Source organism: Trachurus japonicus, chromosome 9 (genome assembly GCF_045865225.1).
Source record: "Trachurus japonicus isolate A0001 chromosome 9, Traja_1.0".
Lineage (NCBI taxonomy): Eukaryota > Metazoa > Chordata > Actinopteri > Carangiformes > Carangidae > Trachurus > Trachurus japonicus.
Genome location: NC_140915.1, coordinates 21,899,387 through 21,917,403, shown reverse-complemented (window position 1 = coordinate 21,917,403; position 18,017 = coordinate 21,899,387). Strand labels below are relative to the sequence as shown.

Here is an 18,017-nt window from a genome sequence, read left to right as displayed (position 1 = left end):
AAGTTAACTGGCTGTGCCCGCTGGCTGGTAATGATGTCACTTCCAGTTACTGTAAGCCTGCTACCCACACACTTATGTTCAGTTGCTCATTTGGATAGTAATTGGCATACAAGGCACCAGAGACACAAGTACCATGACCCTCCTGTGTGCTCTCTCCCACACATATGCACATGTGCAAACAAACTGACGCACGTGTGTGATGGTGCCAGGTGTCCATAAGGAATCTGTTTCTCATCGCTATTTTGATCTCGCCATGTCAGAGTATTCACCATCACACACTACACAGGTCTTTATAGTCAAATTAGAGCCAAGTTATTTTTTTATTTTGTTTTAAATAATTTTCCATTTTGATGTTAATTGAGGATTTCAAAAACAACAATGCTTGAAATAACTTGTGTCATTTAAGAGAAGGGCCATTTTACAGCTTTGTAATGGCCAAGTTTTATTGTGAGTTTATTGTCATCCACGCACATCACAAAACTCATGGAAAACAGAATGATAACAGCACACCATATCACTGATGCACTTGTCAAACTTTGATGAGATAATTCTTTACCACTGAATACTGCAATCTCATCTACACAAAAATAAGATTTTCTTTATGAGTGTTTTTACACATGTAATTAACCAAACATCTTAATGTGTTTGATGGCATGGTTTTGTTGCATCTAAGACGCTGGCAGGCAAGACAGTTTTTAATCATGTGCTCCCAGTTTACCTTCATATTTCTACTGTGAAATTACTTGTAACAGTGGAGGATGCACCACACAACTAAAATATTTATTGACTGACAGACTGTGGATTCATCAGTTATTTGAAATCCATTATGTATTTTCTCATTTACCCCCATTTAGGCAGTTGTTAGATTTTTTTTAACATTCACAAAATCAGAAATTCATGGCTCAGAAAGCATCTGTGGGTCAACTTTTCATTTTAGATATTAACAGTCCTGTCTCTCTTTCATGTTTTAAAGCAGGGCGTGAAAAAGAAAATCAAAGTGAATAGTAAACACTGGCATTGAACGGTCTGGAAAAACATTGATGTAGCTGGAGGTAAAGATAAGGGTAAGATGACTCAGTAAGATACAAGATTACATTATTCATGACATTATGTGTAATTACTTTTCATCTCATTAAAGGAAAAAAACTAAACACAACAAAAAAGTCAAGAAGATGAACAGTCTTCATATTTCATGAAGGCTAGTTGGAGGCTAAGTGTATATGGGCCTTTGCATACATTTACATTAGCATTTTATCCATTTGGCTGATGCAGTCTCGCAGATTTTACGTAAGTGAAATTATATTTGAATATATACAGGACAGAGAAGGTCAGGGTGATTCTGTCATATGTGAACGGTGTAGCAATCGTGTAAAACTGCCTTGGGAAGGGAAACAGAGATAGCTCAGCAAATAATTAAAGTGAGTAAAAGAAAGAGGACATCAATTATTCCACAAGGGTGATGCAAGATACTCCTGGAAACTGTCTCAGCATTGTTTGGGAAGATGGCAAGTGGCTACAGCTCTGACTCAGTTTGGAAGGTCATTTCACCAGTGGAGAGCCAGGAAAGAGAACAGTAGATAGCATGTGGAGGACTGACCAGACCAGAACAGGGGGAAGGAGACCAAAAGAGGTCTGTAAGGGCAGAACACAAGACACTAGCTGGCATCTTGTGTTGGGTTGTTGCCTGGAGGGAAGGAGCTGGAGATCTCCTCACAGTCATGTGTTCCAGCAGTAGGATTTGGAATTTGATTCTGGCAGCCAAGGGCAGCTGGATGCATACATTAACTCTGTTGGTGCGTGTGTGTGTACATCATATCACTCCTGACTCATCGCATCACTTGTAGACACTAGAGAGTTGTTTCTGTCAGTCTTGTCTTTGAGGGTTGTTTTTGCTTGTAATTAAAACAGGAGCATATATGAACCTGCTGTGGCAAAGTGCTGCGGGTAGAATACCTGATGAGGGCATATATATATCAGTTTGCAAACTTGTGCATAGTGTATGCATATACATGAGTTCATTTATCAATACCAAGGGTTGGATAATGAAGCAGAATATTTTTTTATGTAAGAATTGCTGTATGTGTTTGGCTCTGAGGAACAGGAAAACTTTTTGGGGGGGAGCTTAGAACAGAATCACTTAATACTAGTATAAAAGTAATCACGAGAGACTTGAAGGTGGTTCTGCATAAAGCAATTAAAACGCTTGTGTAAGGCACACAGAGCAGCAGTTGGCTGGTGGCATTTTTGTTCTTTCAAATAGCGGCCTGAATCACGCAGCATGTTGTTTGTTCTCATTAAAATGAATTAAGCTGTGATCTCTTCATCGTCCTTCTCAATGCAATGTATTCCGCTTAAAGTTTTCAATTAATTAATTTTGGTTAATCACTCTAACCTTCCATTACATGCATGCCAAATGCTCTCTATTGTTTTCCATTCTGTTCCCACCTCTGCCAGGGAGGGAGCAGGCACTTTATTTCTCATTGAAGTAAATCTGATAGAGTCATGTATCATTATGGAGTTCCCCACAGTCTCTCCATTATTCATCCATCTCTCGTTCCCTCCCTCCTTTCATTGCCTTCACCCTCTTGCTCTCCTGCCCGCTGATTTGCATTTGTCTGCATCTGCCTCTACAGACCTTTATCCCTCCCTCATTTTCCGGAGCTCTTTACCGCAATACATCGATTAAATAATCTCTCTCTCCTTCAATCCTGTCTGCATTTCTACGTACTCTCTGTCTGAAATGCACACGTCCATAACTTGCTCTCTATGGACCACAGGAAGTCCTTTTTTAACTCATCTTATTCCTTGCTATTTCTCACTCAACTCATCCATTTCTTCCCTCTCTCTTCCAAATCTCTGTACACAGCTGCAACTAAGAATGTTCCATCACTCAATATCCTGCTGTCTCAGGCACTGGGAGAGCGTCATAGTGGGAATATCTTGTCTTCGTTCCCACAGACTGTGTGTCATACTGCACACAGACACACGTTCACCCAATCACATATCAAGTCATTTGTTGCCCTTGAATTATATATTTAATGAGTTAGCTAGTCAGTTACAAATAAATGAACATGCCCCCCCCCACCATCTGACTGTGTTTATAATGAATGACTAGAGTGATTGAGGTGCAACACCCCTTGAGTGTTTTGTCAAAATCTGATAATGGAGAGATGAATAACGCAATGATTATGTGTAGTCAATTACATTATGGAAGACCATCAGCTAGGCCGTGTTCGTTTAGAGAGAAAACACCCAGTTAAGTCATACAGCCAAAACAGAAATACACTCACCCCACATGCACACACACCTGTGCGCAATTGAATATTGAGATACCATGTGGGAGAATATGGCATCTGCCGTGTACACAGGCAGTGAAAACAGAGACACATTGAGCCATTAGCAGTGAACAACAACCAATCCATTTTCTAAATATGATTAAAGCATTGACAAATGGGTCATTACCTCGGCTGACAAAGACTATGAGTGAGAAAGAGAGAGAGAGAGTAAGGTAACAAGTCAGTTTGTATGGACATGCCGAGTAACACAATGTGTGTGTGTGTATTTGTGTCTCTTTTGTCGACATTTTGAATCTGTTACGAGGCCAGAAATTAAAAATCTGGAAAAAGGAAATTGAAAACTGAATTGAGGGAGGGAAAAGAGAGGGGCATAGATCTGTCCTGGGGAAGTAATAGCAGTTAAGGCCCTGGGGCTATAAACAGAGGAGCTGTGGGTTTTCCCAGGGGACATGTTCATCTCCTTGACTTGAAAATGGATAGAGCTCGGACACAGAGATGGATATATATACGTCAGGTCTCCCTGAATGGATTGAGGGTGGATGGAGGCAGGAATACCCAAAGGGGACAAAGAAATGAGAGGGAGGATAAACTGTTGCATGGTGAGCCACTGAAGGAGATGTCAGGCCCTTTCACACCAAGTCTGATCGTAGGGCAATTTATTTTGATCTGTTGATCTGATTTTTTGTTTGATAAAAAAAAAATGTGTAAAGCATTAAAAACATCATTTTTCTATAGCTATCATGATAGATGGGGGTAGTGGGTAAAGAACTGAGAAATGGCACAAAACCTGCTGACAACCTGGAGAATATGGATGGTGGGTGTATGTTAGTGTCAGGAGAAAAAGACAGATGCATGATAGTGAAAGAGGGCTGGTATCAGAAAAAGGGGAAAACACAATTACATGAATGCAATGGAATTTCTACCACTTCATAGAGCACAAGAGGGGGTCGACTTTCTTTCTTTTTCTTAACGCACAATTAATACCAGATTGGGTATGAAAGACAAATGTGCATAAAACTGCTCTCTTTTTACATCAGCTTCTGGAATAAAATGATTTTTGACGTGATTTAAAAAGGCTCTTAAATGTGGAAAGGATACATGAACGGAATGGAGGGAAATGAAGGGAAGCAGAGGGGATAAGAGAGAGGGATGAAATAGAATGTAAAACATGGGGGCTGTAAGTTTCCTGTGGTTACATTGAACATAAAGATGCCAATCAAACACTGTCACAAGCAGTTTGATAAGATGCTTGTACAGTGCTGGTTTTCATCACACTTCATCATCTGAATTTATTTTGATAGTTTCAGTTAAAGTCCACTCCCCTTACTTCTAAGCAGTTTGTGCACCTGCTGTTCTCGTAGAGTCTTCAAAGCAAATGTTAAGGCAATAGGGATATGACGGGTTTTAAGTAGGCACTATAGGGAAAAATTGGATTTAACAAACAATTAGGTTGATGGATAGGTGGACTGAGTGAAGAAAAACGTGAATCAGCCCTGAATGGTCTACTGTACACACGCCTATCTCAGGAAATGCAGCTAATAATTTAGTTGAATCCAGATGGGTGGCAAAAGGTGAAGGAAGGAGAAATCAATGAGGGGTGGAGAAGAGACAAGAGCAAGGAGAGCAGTGTGGATGAGAGGTATTTATCTGTTATACTCAACAACACCTGCATTAAAATGTTGTCTCATATCAAACAGAATGAGGAGATGGTGGAGAGGAGAATACAAAAGCAAGACAAAAAGAAAGCAATAGTTTAAAAAAATAAAAAAGGGAAGGAACAGAGGTGGAGTGAAAGTATAAAATGAAGAAAAAAGTGAGAGACGGATAGCATGGGGGGGGGGGTGCGGGTGCATTCATCTGGGGAGTGTGATAACGGTAAGTGCAGTAACTGGATAAATACAGTGGTAAACGGTGCTGAATTGAGGGGCAGTTGAAGGGAATGGGGAGAGGAGGCACAGATGGAGTTACAGAGCAGACAAAAAAAAGAAAGAAAAGCGGATGGATAAAAGAGAGGATGTATACATCTCCTGGGCACAAAGGCTGGAGTTAGCAAGGAATAGATGATGTTAAATGTGACAAGATGAAGGGACCAAAGGGGGTCCATTAAATGTTAATGGGAACAGGGTTGGGGATGGGTAGGCGTACCGGGGGCAGGAATAAGAACAGATTGTGTTTGCGAAAAATCATCGGTCTGGTATTTTCAGCAACAGGAAGTGCCAGCAGTCAGAGAACTTACAGTGATAAATTTCTCGAGAAACAAAGTCGAAAAGGGCATGTTATCTTTTGCTCATTCTACCTCCCTGACCACATTAATTCAAGCGCTAATTCCCGCAAGGAGTGTATATCAGCAAACCAGCGCTCCACACTAACACACAGACAGACAGACAGACAGACATATATACACACACACAGAGGCATATATAGAGCAGAGCACATTTTCAGCCTGCCAGCTGTGTGAGTAAGCATCTCTCTCTGCCACTCAGTGTTTAGCCGTGTATGGCACAGTGCATGGCAGCAGTTTGGAGCTGTGGATCTGGAACAATACATGAAACAATACGCAGACACAAGTAGGTCATCCACACACAGAAACACACACACACACACACACACACACACTCGCATACTAGACATGAAGATACACTCTCGACTGTGATAGAGCTCTGGGCGCTGGCTTGGTCTTCCTTTTGCTCTGTCAGTGAATTACTGAGGAAGCCAAACACTTGATTATGATTACATACTCATCTTACAGCCAACAGATAGGCTCTGTCTTTTATTCAGCTTATTGCTTTACATAATTGAGTATTTCTCTCATGTTGAAAGCAAATGGAGTTGCCTTTGTTCCTGTCAGCTAAGCCATAACCCTAAAAAAACACAAACATGTGTAGATGATATGAACCTTGTCCCACCACAGTCCCACCTGCCACCTGGCCATTGCGAACAGCTGTGGTTGCTATGAGACTGCCTCTTAAGACAGTTACACAAAGTGTTACTATGTGCCACTACCAATATTTATATACGGTTTCAATATATCTACTGTATCTTTATTTAAACTGCCATACTCTGTTTTGGCTAGTGTTGGCTCAGTGGTTGTTGAAGTGGATAAGTAGTGAACTTTGAAATATGCAAACTATAGGATGTTCATTGTGTTTTTAACTCTTTGTAAAGCCATGTTCCAAGAGTTAATGTGCCTCTTATAGTTTCTAACTTATTCAATATTCTAAAACTGCAGGTCTACACACACAGATATTGATTTTGCTTGCTTTCCGCCCTTGTCTCTTTCGTCTCGCCTTCCATCCTCAGTCACTGGGCCACAGGAACAGGATGACTATGTATCAGAGTGATGAAGTGTGTACGGTTTGTGCGAGTGTGTGGTAGAGAGACACAGATAGAGAGAAGAATCAGTCACACCTGGGTGCAGGTGAAGTGCTTGCAGTCCATTTGTTCTGACAGACCCAGAAGCTGAGAGAGTGAGAGGAAGAGAAAGAGAAAGAGAGAGCTTAATAACATGCTCTGTTGCAGACAACACGTGTACAATCCACACTGACATACAGAACATGAATCAAAAATGTCAGCATATGAACCAGAGCTTTGTGAGGCAGCGGTTCAATAAACTTTGAATATAAGAAAAACCCCAAGAAGCACTTGATATATCTAATTTTGCAAGGATCAATCTGGCATTTAATTCAGAATGTGGATAAAACAGAAGTCGCGCACAAAGTCTGACTAAGAGATGGACTCCCACACAGGTGTGATGCATCCCAGCTAAAACAAATAAGTATATAAATACAGCACTGATGAATTAGCAAAGTAGATAGGTCCTACAGTAATCCCTGTGGCTGACAGTCCAAACTCTTGGATGTGTACATGTCTGTCCGTATGACTGACATGTACATGCTTCAAATAAACACCTCTACACAACTGCTTGACAGGGAGCTGCTTTAGTGAGATTGATCCCAGAATGATTTATCATGCGTCAGAACGCTGCTTGTGTACAAGAGGGGTGCATGTGTGTACTGCATGTGTGTGTGTTCTGGTGTGTGGGTTGGCCAAGATAGTAGTGGTGGTGGTGGTGTGAGTATGGTTTAGTGGGTGGTTATGGTTCAGAATGATGAAGTTGAAAGGTGAAAAATTCCAAATGGCTGCATTTCTCTCTCTCTCTCTCTCTCTCTCTGAAATGGAAAACCTTTCTTTGTGCACGCAAAGTGCAGCCATTGTACACAGTAATAGCCAGGTATAACGTTGTCCCTCTGTGCAGCTTAACATTCAGCTCATGCTTAATCACTCATATTCCTATACTCCTAAACCTCTCATACCATCAGCAAGGTGTGTTTTTGTTAGGACCTGTCAAACTCTTTAAAGCGACTACACAAACATCTTACTGCACCAGCACGTCTAGCTCTTTTTCACTCTCCTTTAACTGTTGCCTACTTCAGAGTGATGTAAAATTGGGCTGGGTTAACGCAACGGGCCCTTTAAGTCATTAGCAAAGAGTATTAATGAGCCTAGTGCTTAGGAAGCCCCCTGCAGACTCAAGAGTGTGTGATGTAGAGAGGATGAGGGCACTAATTCTCCAAAGTGCCCTAATAAATAGAGGATTAGCAAAGACTTCCATTAGCCAAAGCCTTGATGATGCTAAGCTAATGCGCTATACTGTAGCTAGACTACAGCAAGGCAGCTAAAGCGTTAGTTAGCATGACCGCTTTAAAAGGGTTGTGAAATCTGAATAATGTAGCTTATCATACACGACTGGCTAATGCAGCTCAAATATTCAGAGAAATGCAGACTCACACACTCAGGCATAAAATGCACTCACACCTAATGCATGCATAAATAAATCCACAGGTGTAGCCTACCTTCCCACACACACCCGCAGGCATGCGTACGCTTAAACACTGAGGTGATAGTAGATAGAAGATAAATCCAGGGCTCATAGAATAATGGCCGTGACTAAGCAGTACACTGAGACTTAGTGAAGTTTAATCATATATTGTTATACTTCAATTAATTTCTCAAAATGTGGACTTGCACAATGGGCAGTGAGATTGAAACAGCTTGAGCTTCATTAATCATCTACATCAGTGCATGAGGAAGTGGTTGCCTGAAATAACATTTTAGCCATTGCTAAAGAGGGAAATCATTCCTAACAAACTATTGCCAGTTAATTACATAATGGGTTTTGTTCATAATATTCAACAGCTATTGCTTCAGAATTAGAATTATGTCACTGAACTGCTTAAAAACTTGAGTGACTACTGCAACCAATTTACTTTATAAGTGCTGCCCTATTTTAGTGGACCAGCTTCAGAATATCTTTAATCTTGTGTGTTGAGCTTTTTGTGTGCATGTGTGTCTATATGTATTTTTCAAGACAAGTGTCACATGAGATTAGTTTCTAGTCAACTTGTACAGCTCAAAAGTAATGTATCCAAAGTAAATATGTGATATTTGAACAATGCAGTTAAAACAACAAAAGCAGTGAGGCAGGCTTCACATTGTGCATCATTAACACACAGACAGACTCTTGGGTTTGTCGCGATTTAAGGGTTGAGCCTTGCAAATCACTTTGAAATCCAACTCATCATGTTTTTGTGAAAAACCAGTTGACATGGAAGACAATGTCATTCTGCATAGCTTTTATGTTCTTTCGCTCCCTCCTTCTCTTCCTCGCTGTGTCTCTCTGTGTTTGACACACACATGCCCACATACAATGTTTTATTCTTCTTTTCTAAGCACTATGAATCTCCTCAGGCTTTTCTTTCTTGGAAACTTTCTTTCTTTGGCTTTATTTCTGCAGTGTCAACAGATTACTTTGTGAGGCATTATACAGGCTGCCTGTGTGTGTTTTATATTGGGCTTTTCTTGCCACTGTACATTGTCATTGCACCATTTGTGTGTGTGTGTGTGTGTGTGTGTGTGTGTGTGTGTGTGTGTGTGTGTGTGTGTGTGTGTGTGTGTTCACTATACTGTCTTTAAACGTATTTCTCCCGCAGCTTTTGTGTGACAGAGTTTTTAGTCTGCTAGAAGTGAAATAAAACACCTAAGTCTGGTGCTTAGTACACAGTGAAGGATATGGTGATGAGCAACATGGGAGCAGAAGTGAGGGATGAAATGAGGATCAGGATGGATGAGGGATGGAAAATGAGGGCAAGGACATAAGGGCAAAATTGCAAGGTAGCCATGTGGGTAAATGCATCGGCATTGTGGGAGGCAATGATGTGTGCAAAAAATAAAGGAATAAAGAGGTGATGAATCAAAAAATGGCTGGAGAAAGAGGATAGATGGATGTTTGTGTTGCCATGAGGGTAAACAAGAGTTGAGGAAGAAAATGCCTGGTGAGTTAAGATGGTCAGTAAAAGATTGGTGGGTGGAATGGGAAAGACGTTGAAGAAGGGATGCTGGAAAGGAGGTGGAAAGGCAAGGCAGATGACTCCAAACTGAGGACAGTGTACAACATTTTGTGGCGCTGTAAGGCAACTAAAATGAAAATCACTGCAAGACTGCGGCTCTGAAATGATTAGGGCTGAAAGGTAAGCACTCAGAGGGGCTGTTTTGGACAAGAAGGGAGATAACAGGGGAGTGAGTTGAGAGGGTAGGAGGTAGAGGTGTTTTTGACAGCACTAGAGGCCTGGCAAGGATGAAAAGTGGAAGAGAGGAAAAGGAGGTGAAATAGGCACAGATTGTGTTTCAGAGCTGGGGAGCATTTAGGCAGCAGAGCACAGACAACTGGGGGAATGTGGATAGTCTCTTGCAAGAAGGGAATATTTTACAATAGAGTTTTATGTACGACTTTTAATACACATCTTTATAGAAGCATACTTTAATGGTCCTCTATACAAGACTGCTTCATAGTGCATTGTCATGAAATAGCCTGGAGGTCAATTAATATTGTGACTGGAACACTTCAGGCGTAAGGTTTGACTTAACTTTGATTCAGTAGCCAGAATGGTGCTTGCTGTCAGCAGATGGTTGCTTTTGTAAGTATGGAAAACTGGAAATAGGGGTTACAGGGTGGATGGAAATGAGCAGGCACATCAGTCATTGTGCTCTGACTGGAATGTAATGTTAGATGGTGAAAAAAAACAAAAAAACAAACATATGTTCCACACCAAGCATCATAGTGATTCAGACATCTCATAATATATAGCCTAAGTCCTGTGTGTCGATAAAAAATATGTAGTGTTGTTATTCTGACCTGTGTGTTAGTTCTATACATGAATCTCTATTTTCATATATACTTTCAGCATGTCACCATTCATTGACAATGTGACTGACATTTTTCTCTGACAACTTTAAGTAAGGATATTTTCGAGGCTCGTAGAGGGTTGTCTGCATTTCATGACAAGTGAGTAGTGCAGAAGCAAGTGTGCGTTTGTGTTATAGTTGGTTTTAACATGTAGGACACAGTATGCTCTGTCTTTGCTGTCATATCTGTGTGTGTATACCTCTGTTTCCATTTCCATCCCTCTCTATTTCTAGTTACCACAGAGCAGGTTGTGTATGACTCTAACCTCTTCAGTTCTCAAAATAACTATGCAATGCATGTGGAAACAAGCAAACAATTTCCCTGCCTCTTCCAGTTGGTGCTGCAGTGTGGTGACCCGTGGAATAAGAATTATTTTCCTTGCTGCACTCTCAACACAAATAATTACTGGGATCAAAGATATGACTTGGTATTGCCCACAGTTGTAGCATTTTTTTTTTTTTTTTAGCCTTCGTGCTTCCTGGTGAAAAATGAGTCATAGCATCTCTGCCTCTCTGTGCTGTGAAAAATAAAAATTACTCTTCTCTTTTCCCTCTTCCAATTCCTTCTTTTCCTCTCCATCCAGCCTGTGAGCTGATGAACCGTGGTATCCTGGCCCTGGTCAGCTCCATCGGCTGCATGTCGGCAGGCAGCCTTCAGACTCTGGCCGATGCAATGCACATCCCCCACCTCTTTATCCAGCGTTCCCCGGCAGGAACACCCCGCTCCGCCTGCCCGAGCACCAGTCGTGTCCCTGGAACAGATGACTACACCTTAATGGTCCGCCCACCTGTCTATCTCAATGAGGTCATCATGCAAGTGGTGTCTGAATACAGCTGGCAGAAGTTCATCCTCTTCTATGACTCTGATTTTGGTAAGGGTATCTATCTAACTCACTTGAGCTAACATCTCAAGTAGTCTAATCTATGAAACTGGTGTTTTTGAATTTTGAATGTATCTCATATAACAGTATCCATAGTTTCCCAGCATGATAGGACATTAGAGAGGTAAAGGATGTATAGATAAGTCAAAAACCTTGCTCTCTCCCTGCTTCCTGTCTTTGGGAAGAAAAGAAAAAAAATAGGTTTAGGGGAAAAAAAAAAATATATATATATATATATATATATATATATATATATATATATGCATGTATTATACATGCTTTCATGTGTATTTTTCTACATCTTTATGCTAGTGACAGGTCAGTCTGCCTCCATGTGCGTACTCCATCTCATTTTACCCTCCTTCAGTTTCTCTCTTTGTCTCCTAGCCCTCTCTCTTTCCAGTCCATTAAGTCTAACATTAGAGGAGAAACACTCTATGCCCCTTTTATAAAGTGCCACTTTGTTTCTTCAATCTCTTCGCTTTCTTCCACAGAAATATTGTTCTGCTGTTTCCATGTGTACACACAGGTACACATGTGTTACAGTAATGTGTTGTCTGTATACATTCAGGACCTACGTGTCATTTCTGACTGTAATCTACAACACATTAGCATCATCCTATCTTATATCATATCTTATTCCTTCTCTTTGTTGGAAACTCTGGTTCATACTACTCCCTCAAACGCCCTGTTGATACCATTACACTGTCAAGAGCCGGTATTGGTCAGGTTTTCATTTCACCTCCCTGGATTGACTTCCTGTCATATTACTATGATGTCTTTGCCACTTTTTCCCTCCTAGCACCACCTTCTTAATTTTGACACTGTCATATTTAAAGATAAGTTCACTTTCAGTCACACAGAGGAGTACACTGCTGCTATTACTATCAGTGAGTGATGTCAAAACAGGTATGTAATGGAAACACCAGCTGTGACTTACCTCAATGGTGAGTGGACAGATATATATATAACACACCTGAAAGCACATACTGTAGGGAGCAGTGTAACAGCTTTCTGTCTTTGGTGACGAGTCTTGATTTACCCCTTATAGCCATAATGTGGCTCCATTTCACTCACTGAAGTTAATGAACACAATTAATGTGTTGTATTCATCGATTTCCAAAGTGATCGCTGCAGTGGAATTGTTTAGAAGTGGATCTTATAGGCTTATCCTCAAATCATCCTCAAAGCATTACAGTACATCACTTTATCACTCTATTGAATATGTCATATGAGAGTGTAATCCAACTATAAGCTTTACCACAGTTCATATTAGATTAATATTGGCTAATGTTCCCCATTTGGAAATGCTAGTCCCACATTGCATATGGCTATATAACCTGCATGTAGAATTCATTATTAAGAAACAGTTGACTGCAGAATCTTTTGATGTCTTTTTCAGGGCACAGTGCACACTGAGATTAGCAGAAACAAATGTTGAGTTGCAGCACACCATGAGATCACCCTCTTAAAGGTTGCATTGTAATTAACAACAAATCCAGCCATGCCTGTTGGGAGAAGGCTTTTATTCTAACCTTATCCTGACCCTAGACTGAAAGCAGGGCCACCATTTTCTGCCTAGATAAGACAATCCTCAATCAACTAGTTTAAATCCAAATTTCTCCCCAAATGTGCCATAGTTCACAATTATATTTACAAATAGACCCGGACCCCTCCCCCCCACAAAAACACACATGTTCCTAACCCCCACTTAAATCCCTCTTTCCCCTCTTTGCTCTGTGACCACTGATTCAGCACATGGTTCCTCTGGGTTTTGGCAGAGCTGTTCTCTCAGCTAAAGAAGGCCCTTTAAAGATATCACTGTTTTTCCCTAATGGCCTTACCCCATGTTCAAGGAGAGATGGGAGGGAGAGAGAGAGAGAGAGAGAGAGAGGGAGAGAGAGAGAGAGAGAGAGAGAGAGAGAGAGAGAGAGAGAGAGAGAGAGAGAGAGAGAGAGAGAGAGAGAGAGAGAGAGAGAGAGAGAGAGAGAGAGAGAGAGAGAGAGAGAGAGAGAGAGAGAGAGAGAGAGAGAGAGAGAGAGAGAGCACGGCAGGCAGAGAGACAGAGATGGCCTTTTAAGATGATAGTAATGTTCCCAAAAGGCCTCGCCTCTGTACAAGGAGAGTTCTTTAGAGAACAGACAGCTGAGTGTGTCCTCTTAAATGAAGCTACGGTGCAACTGTCCCAATCCCTATTTTCAGCTCTACTGGTGCGTTCCGGACACTGAGAACACATGTTTTCTCTCTATTATCTCCCTTTCTCTTTCCTCTCATAGTTTATCTCTGCCTCCCCCTCCATCTTTTTTTTTTGTCTGTCTTACTTTTTCTGATGGCATCTCTGTTTGTGCTTTCGCTCCAATGTAATCCTACCTCTAGTAGTGTATTCACACTGTAAATCCTGATTTATATTGGAAACATGATTGACAAGTTACCTGCAGAGTGACCTTGCCCATAATCCAGTCACAGTAACACTGGCCTTGTTGAGCAAATGTGAGAAGTACCACTTAGTGGTAATAACACTGTTGACATTAAGATGATTTGTTTTGTTTTGCTTTTAGCCAATGACAAGAGGGGCCTGAGGCACACTATTAAAAGGTTATAGCTGAATGAAAGAGCTGTTTTAAAGTGTGATGCTTGTTAGGTTGCCACTCTTTTATTAGCAGAAAATAAGAAAAGTGCTTTCACTTTGAACAGATATGCTTTACTCAATAAAAAGTGAGTAACAATGATAAAAGGCCTTAAACCTTATCAATATATCACCAAAAGGTGAAGATCAATGCTGTAGTCAAATCACTAAACCTAGAGACTCACAGTCAAGTCTGAATAGGAGTCAGTCTTTAAGTCTGTGTCAAAGCGGAGCCACCAAGGTGCAATCCGAGCAGAGTGCATGAGGTCTGGTCTGAGTCATCCGGGTTGAGTTGTTCCAAGATGGGCTCTAGGGCTTCACTCTGGCAAAAAGACCTGACACACAAATTAAAGTTCTACATTAAACACAAATGACACAGCTGTCACAATTTCATAGGGAGTTTATTTACTGTGATTGATGCAATTGCCAAACAAATGAACCCACAAGCATGTGCAGTCATGCATTAAAACTACCAATATAATCAGAATCCTTGTCTCCAACCAACATGTCTGAATCCAGTCAAAACTCAAGTCCAAGTAAAGTCACTTGAGTATTACAGGTTTAAATTGGCTATTTGTAACATTAGGGATGGTCGGGGTTAGGACTAGATGCATTCGCTTCACAAAGCTGAAACATGTCACACATTGGCTTTGGTGGGTCAAAGGGGCAACTCTCTAAAATGCCAAATGAGTTTCCCATTACCTGCACACTGAGTGTATGATTGTAATCTGTCCTTATAAATATTTTAGCAGGTGTTTTTGAATTAAATATGATATCGTTAGAGCAAATTTGTGCCCACCTCACAAGGATCACATTTATACCAGACTCAGTTTGTCATAATGCAGTGATGCTGCGGTGTCTTGGGTCTGTGCCATGTGCTAAAAGTATTTTGAGTCTGGGCTCTGGTTCTAACCCATGTCCATGGTCTTTGAACATGGCTCTCTCACCTTGCATGCTGCAAAATGAAGCATATTGATTGTGAATTTAAAACTGCTCAACTGAAAATGTCAACCACTGTGACTCGATTTAAAAGAGTAAGACATAGAAAGAAGAGTCTGTCCCACATTGTGTCTATTGGCATTGCACTGAGGAGTTTCACATCACAGTGTTGCATCTGCCCCTTTGTAGAGCTGAACAAAGAAAAATACTTGACAGGGCAGGTCAGGGAAGGTATTTAATGAGCAGAGAAAAGGTGAGAAAATGAAAGTGGAGAAAAAAAGAAACAGAAAGAAAAGGGGCTGTTGTTAGAAAGGCTTTGGTCACAGGACAAAATATAATAAGTATTATGTGTTGTTCAAGGATACAGGATCTGATTTTATCTTAAATGGATTAAATGTAGACCTTTACAGTAAAGACACTGACAACATTTTTTTTTTAGTTCAAATGTGAAGGTTTCACTCAGGAGGTAAAACCCCACTGTCAGTTTGATCCCGTTTCATATCGTAACACATAAAACAGAGACTAAGAACATGAGGGTAGGGGGAGGTTAGTTAGCTTCTTCTGTTTTTCTTTTTGAAACACTTTGACTTCCAGTGAATTAAGAAATACTGAATTGTCGATGGAGATCAGTAATTATTTTTACATTTTCCTTGAAAATCATCCTTAGTTTACTTATGTAACACATTGGACTACACCCACTTTTTTGACAGGTGCGACAGTTGTCATACACTCTGGTCAGTTTAAGCACCGAAAATGTATAACTTTACTGTATTTACTGTGAAGTTGCCATGTACAGACTTTATTGTACGCACAGCCAGTACTGTGGGAGGATATGACTCAGAGGACTAGTGACACAAAAGGCACAGAGGACTTGTGGTGGCATACTGAACAGGGGGGTGGGGTGGGGGGATTAATGAGGCAAACATCTGCAAATCTATACAGCCTTTACATGGCTGTTTGCCTAGACCTTACCTGGAAGTGATGAGCTGCCACATTTGACTCATATCTGAATTGCAAGGGACAAAATTGAGTGAGGGAGGAATAAAAGTGAGGGGAGAGCATGACGAAACTGACGAGCATGAAGTTGTTTATAGAGACAGGGGAAAGAGAACACAGAGTGATGAGAGATGAATGTTTAGATGGATATCTTTTTTAACGGCAGTGAAGCCCAGAGACGCCACGGGGGGGAAGACTGGTGGGAGGTGAAAGAGGAGGTGAAAAATACATAAAAGCTATGCCAAGCGAGACGTGGGAAAGTTGATGATAAAGGCAGATTCAGAGGAATGGAGGCAAACAGGTACACTCATGAGCCAAACACCAAAGATCTACAAGCTTTATACACGGAGGTCATGTCTAGCTTTGTCTCCTCCAGAGTAAAATCGTTCAGAGAGCAAAAGAGAAAACGAGATAAAAGAGATTGGGAATATATAAGGGAAAAACAGAAATAGTAAAGCAGAAAGGGGATAGTGACAGAGATCTAAAGGCATAGTAGATCAGGTAGGGCAGAGTAAAAGCCAGCCAGGAAAGCAGATAAACACAAAAACAACTAAGAAAAAAAACAATGTGTTAAACCTTCACAGAATGTTGTGCCCAGAAAGAAGTAGTTTTCATCCTTAGAGGACACGGAGGTGAAATGTCCCAAGCAGTTGGAGAGCAAAGCAACAATAACAGTCTAAATGTACGGCAGCCTGCTTATTAGACATTTTATAGCCCAAAAGTTTTTTCCCAGACAACCCGATTTCTTTGGTCATTTTGGTAGAGTTGGAATTGGTGGTGAGCATACAGAGAGGGCAACAACCAAAGGAAAGGAATGAAGGAGGCTGTGCTGTATCTACCATTTATCCAGTACATAAAGCAGACAGGATTTTCTCCATAAATTCTCAAAAAACAAAGTTGAGCTAAACTGCAGTGGCCATTTAAATTGGAACTCTGTCCAGATTAAATGTAACACACTTAAGTCTTACCTCAAACCCAGGTCTTTTCTGCTTGTGATTTACAGTTTTATTTAGCTACATACTGTTGTATTTTCCTGCATATATTAGTAGAAAGAAAAATATAGCATTGTTTTTTAACAAAACCAGAGAATACATGTAAATGGTCAATAAATGCACACATTTTTTTTACATTCAAAGGGGAATTTCATGCTTTTTAGATGTGGACATTGGTACAGTACAGCCCAAAAAAAGGCAGAGATTTGCCTCTGGCAACAGAGTCGGAACACAACACAACCATATCCAGCGGTCACCGGGGGTTAGACTCTCAGAGCACTTGTTTTGGAAGAAAATGCGTTTGCATCTAAAATCCCTTACACCAACCGAGTACTGATTATCATCAAATAATATGTGCAGTTTAGACAATGTCAAAGCAGCTCAAGGCATAGGAATGTCAGATCAAAATAGGCTATAAATGGAAGAAAACAAGGAAGAAGGGAGAGGAGGAAAGTGAAGAGAAGTTTGACACAGGACATGAAAAGCAGAAAAGAGAATGTATGGGGTGTGAGGGGGATTAAAATTTAGAGAAGATTTGAGGAGATAGGGAAGGTGATGCACGCCTAAAAGGTGCCAAGCCTTTTATAGAGTGTTGGTTTTTTACAAGTGTTAGTTAAGCTCTCTGTGGGGACTCTGGGAATGTGAAGCCTGGGGCTTTGAAAAAAAAAAAGAGCGAAAGAGAAGGAGGAAAATAAAGCAAGAGTGGTGGATGGAGATAGGCACTTAGATCTAAAGGAATAGATGATTTACAGACTAGTAGGCAGCCGGGAGGAGTACTGATGCTTTAGGGCTTAAAGCATTTTATTTTCAATATGGACGTAAATTTCCCAAAATTTAGGTTTAGGTTCCGAGGGTTGGGTACTTGAACATTTTCAGCCACAACTTTAACTGAGATATGAATTCTCTAGGCCTAGGCTTATGAGAAACAGGCCCATGGTCCATTTTGAGGCACAATCCATGTTTTAAGAACCACTGCCTTTGAGCCATACAACAGTGAAATGCCTGGGGCAGGGATAAGGATAGCCAGAAGTAAATGCTGAGGGGA

The 18,017-nt window shown here is 40.8% G+C and overlaps 1 protein-coding gene across 4 annotated transcripts in view; it reads left to right on the top strand.

Moving 5' to 3' along the window:
* The window catches only part of grid2 (glutamate receptor, ionotropic, delta 2), a 506,792-nt gene that overhangs the window by 286,869 nt on the left and 201,906 nt on the right, over positions 1-18,017 (top strand). For all 4 annotated transcript variants that reach the window (XR_015036585.1, XR_015036586.1, XM_085786556.1 and 1 more), the window contains exon 3: positions 11,123-11,410. Coding sequence is in view for 2 of the 4 variants with exons in the window: in XM_085786556.1 (XP_085642682.1) it covers positions 11,123-11,410 (288 nt within the window). In the remaining 2 variants the exon portion in view is untranslated. The remainder of the gene's footprint in view (positions 1-11,122; positions 11,411-18,017) is intronic.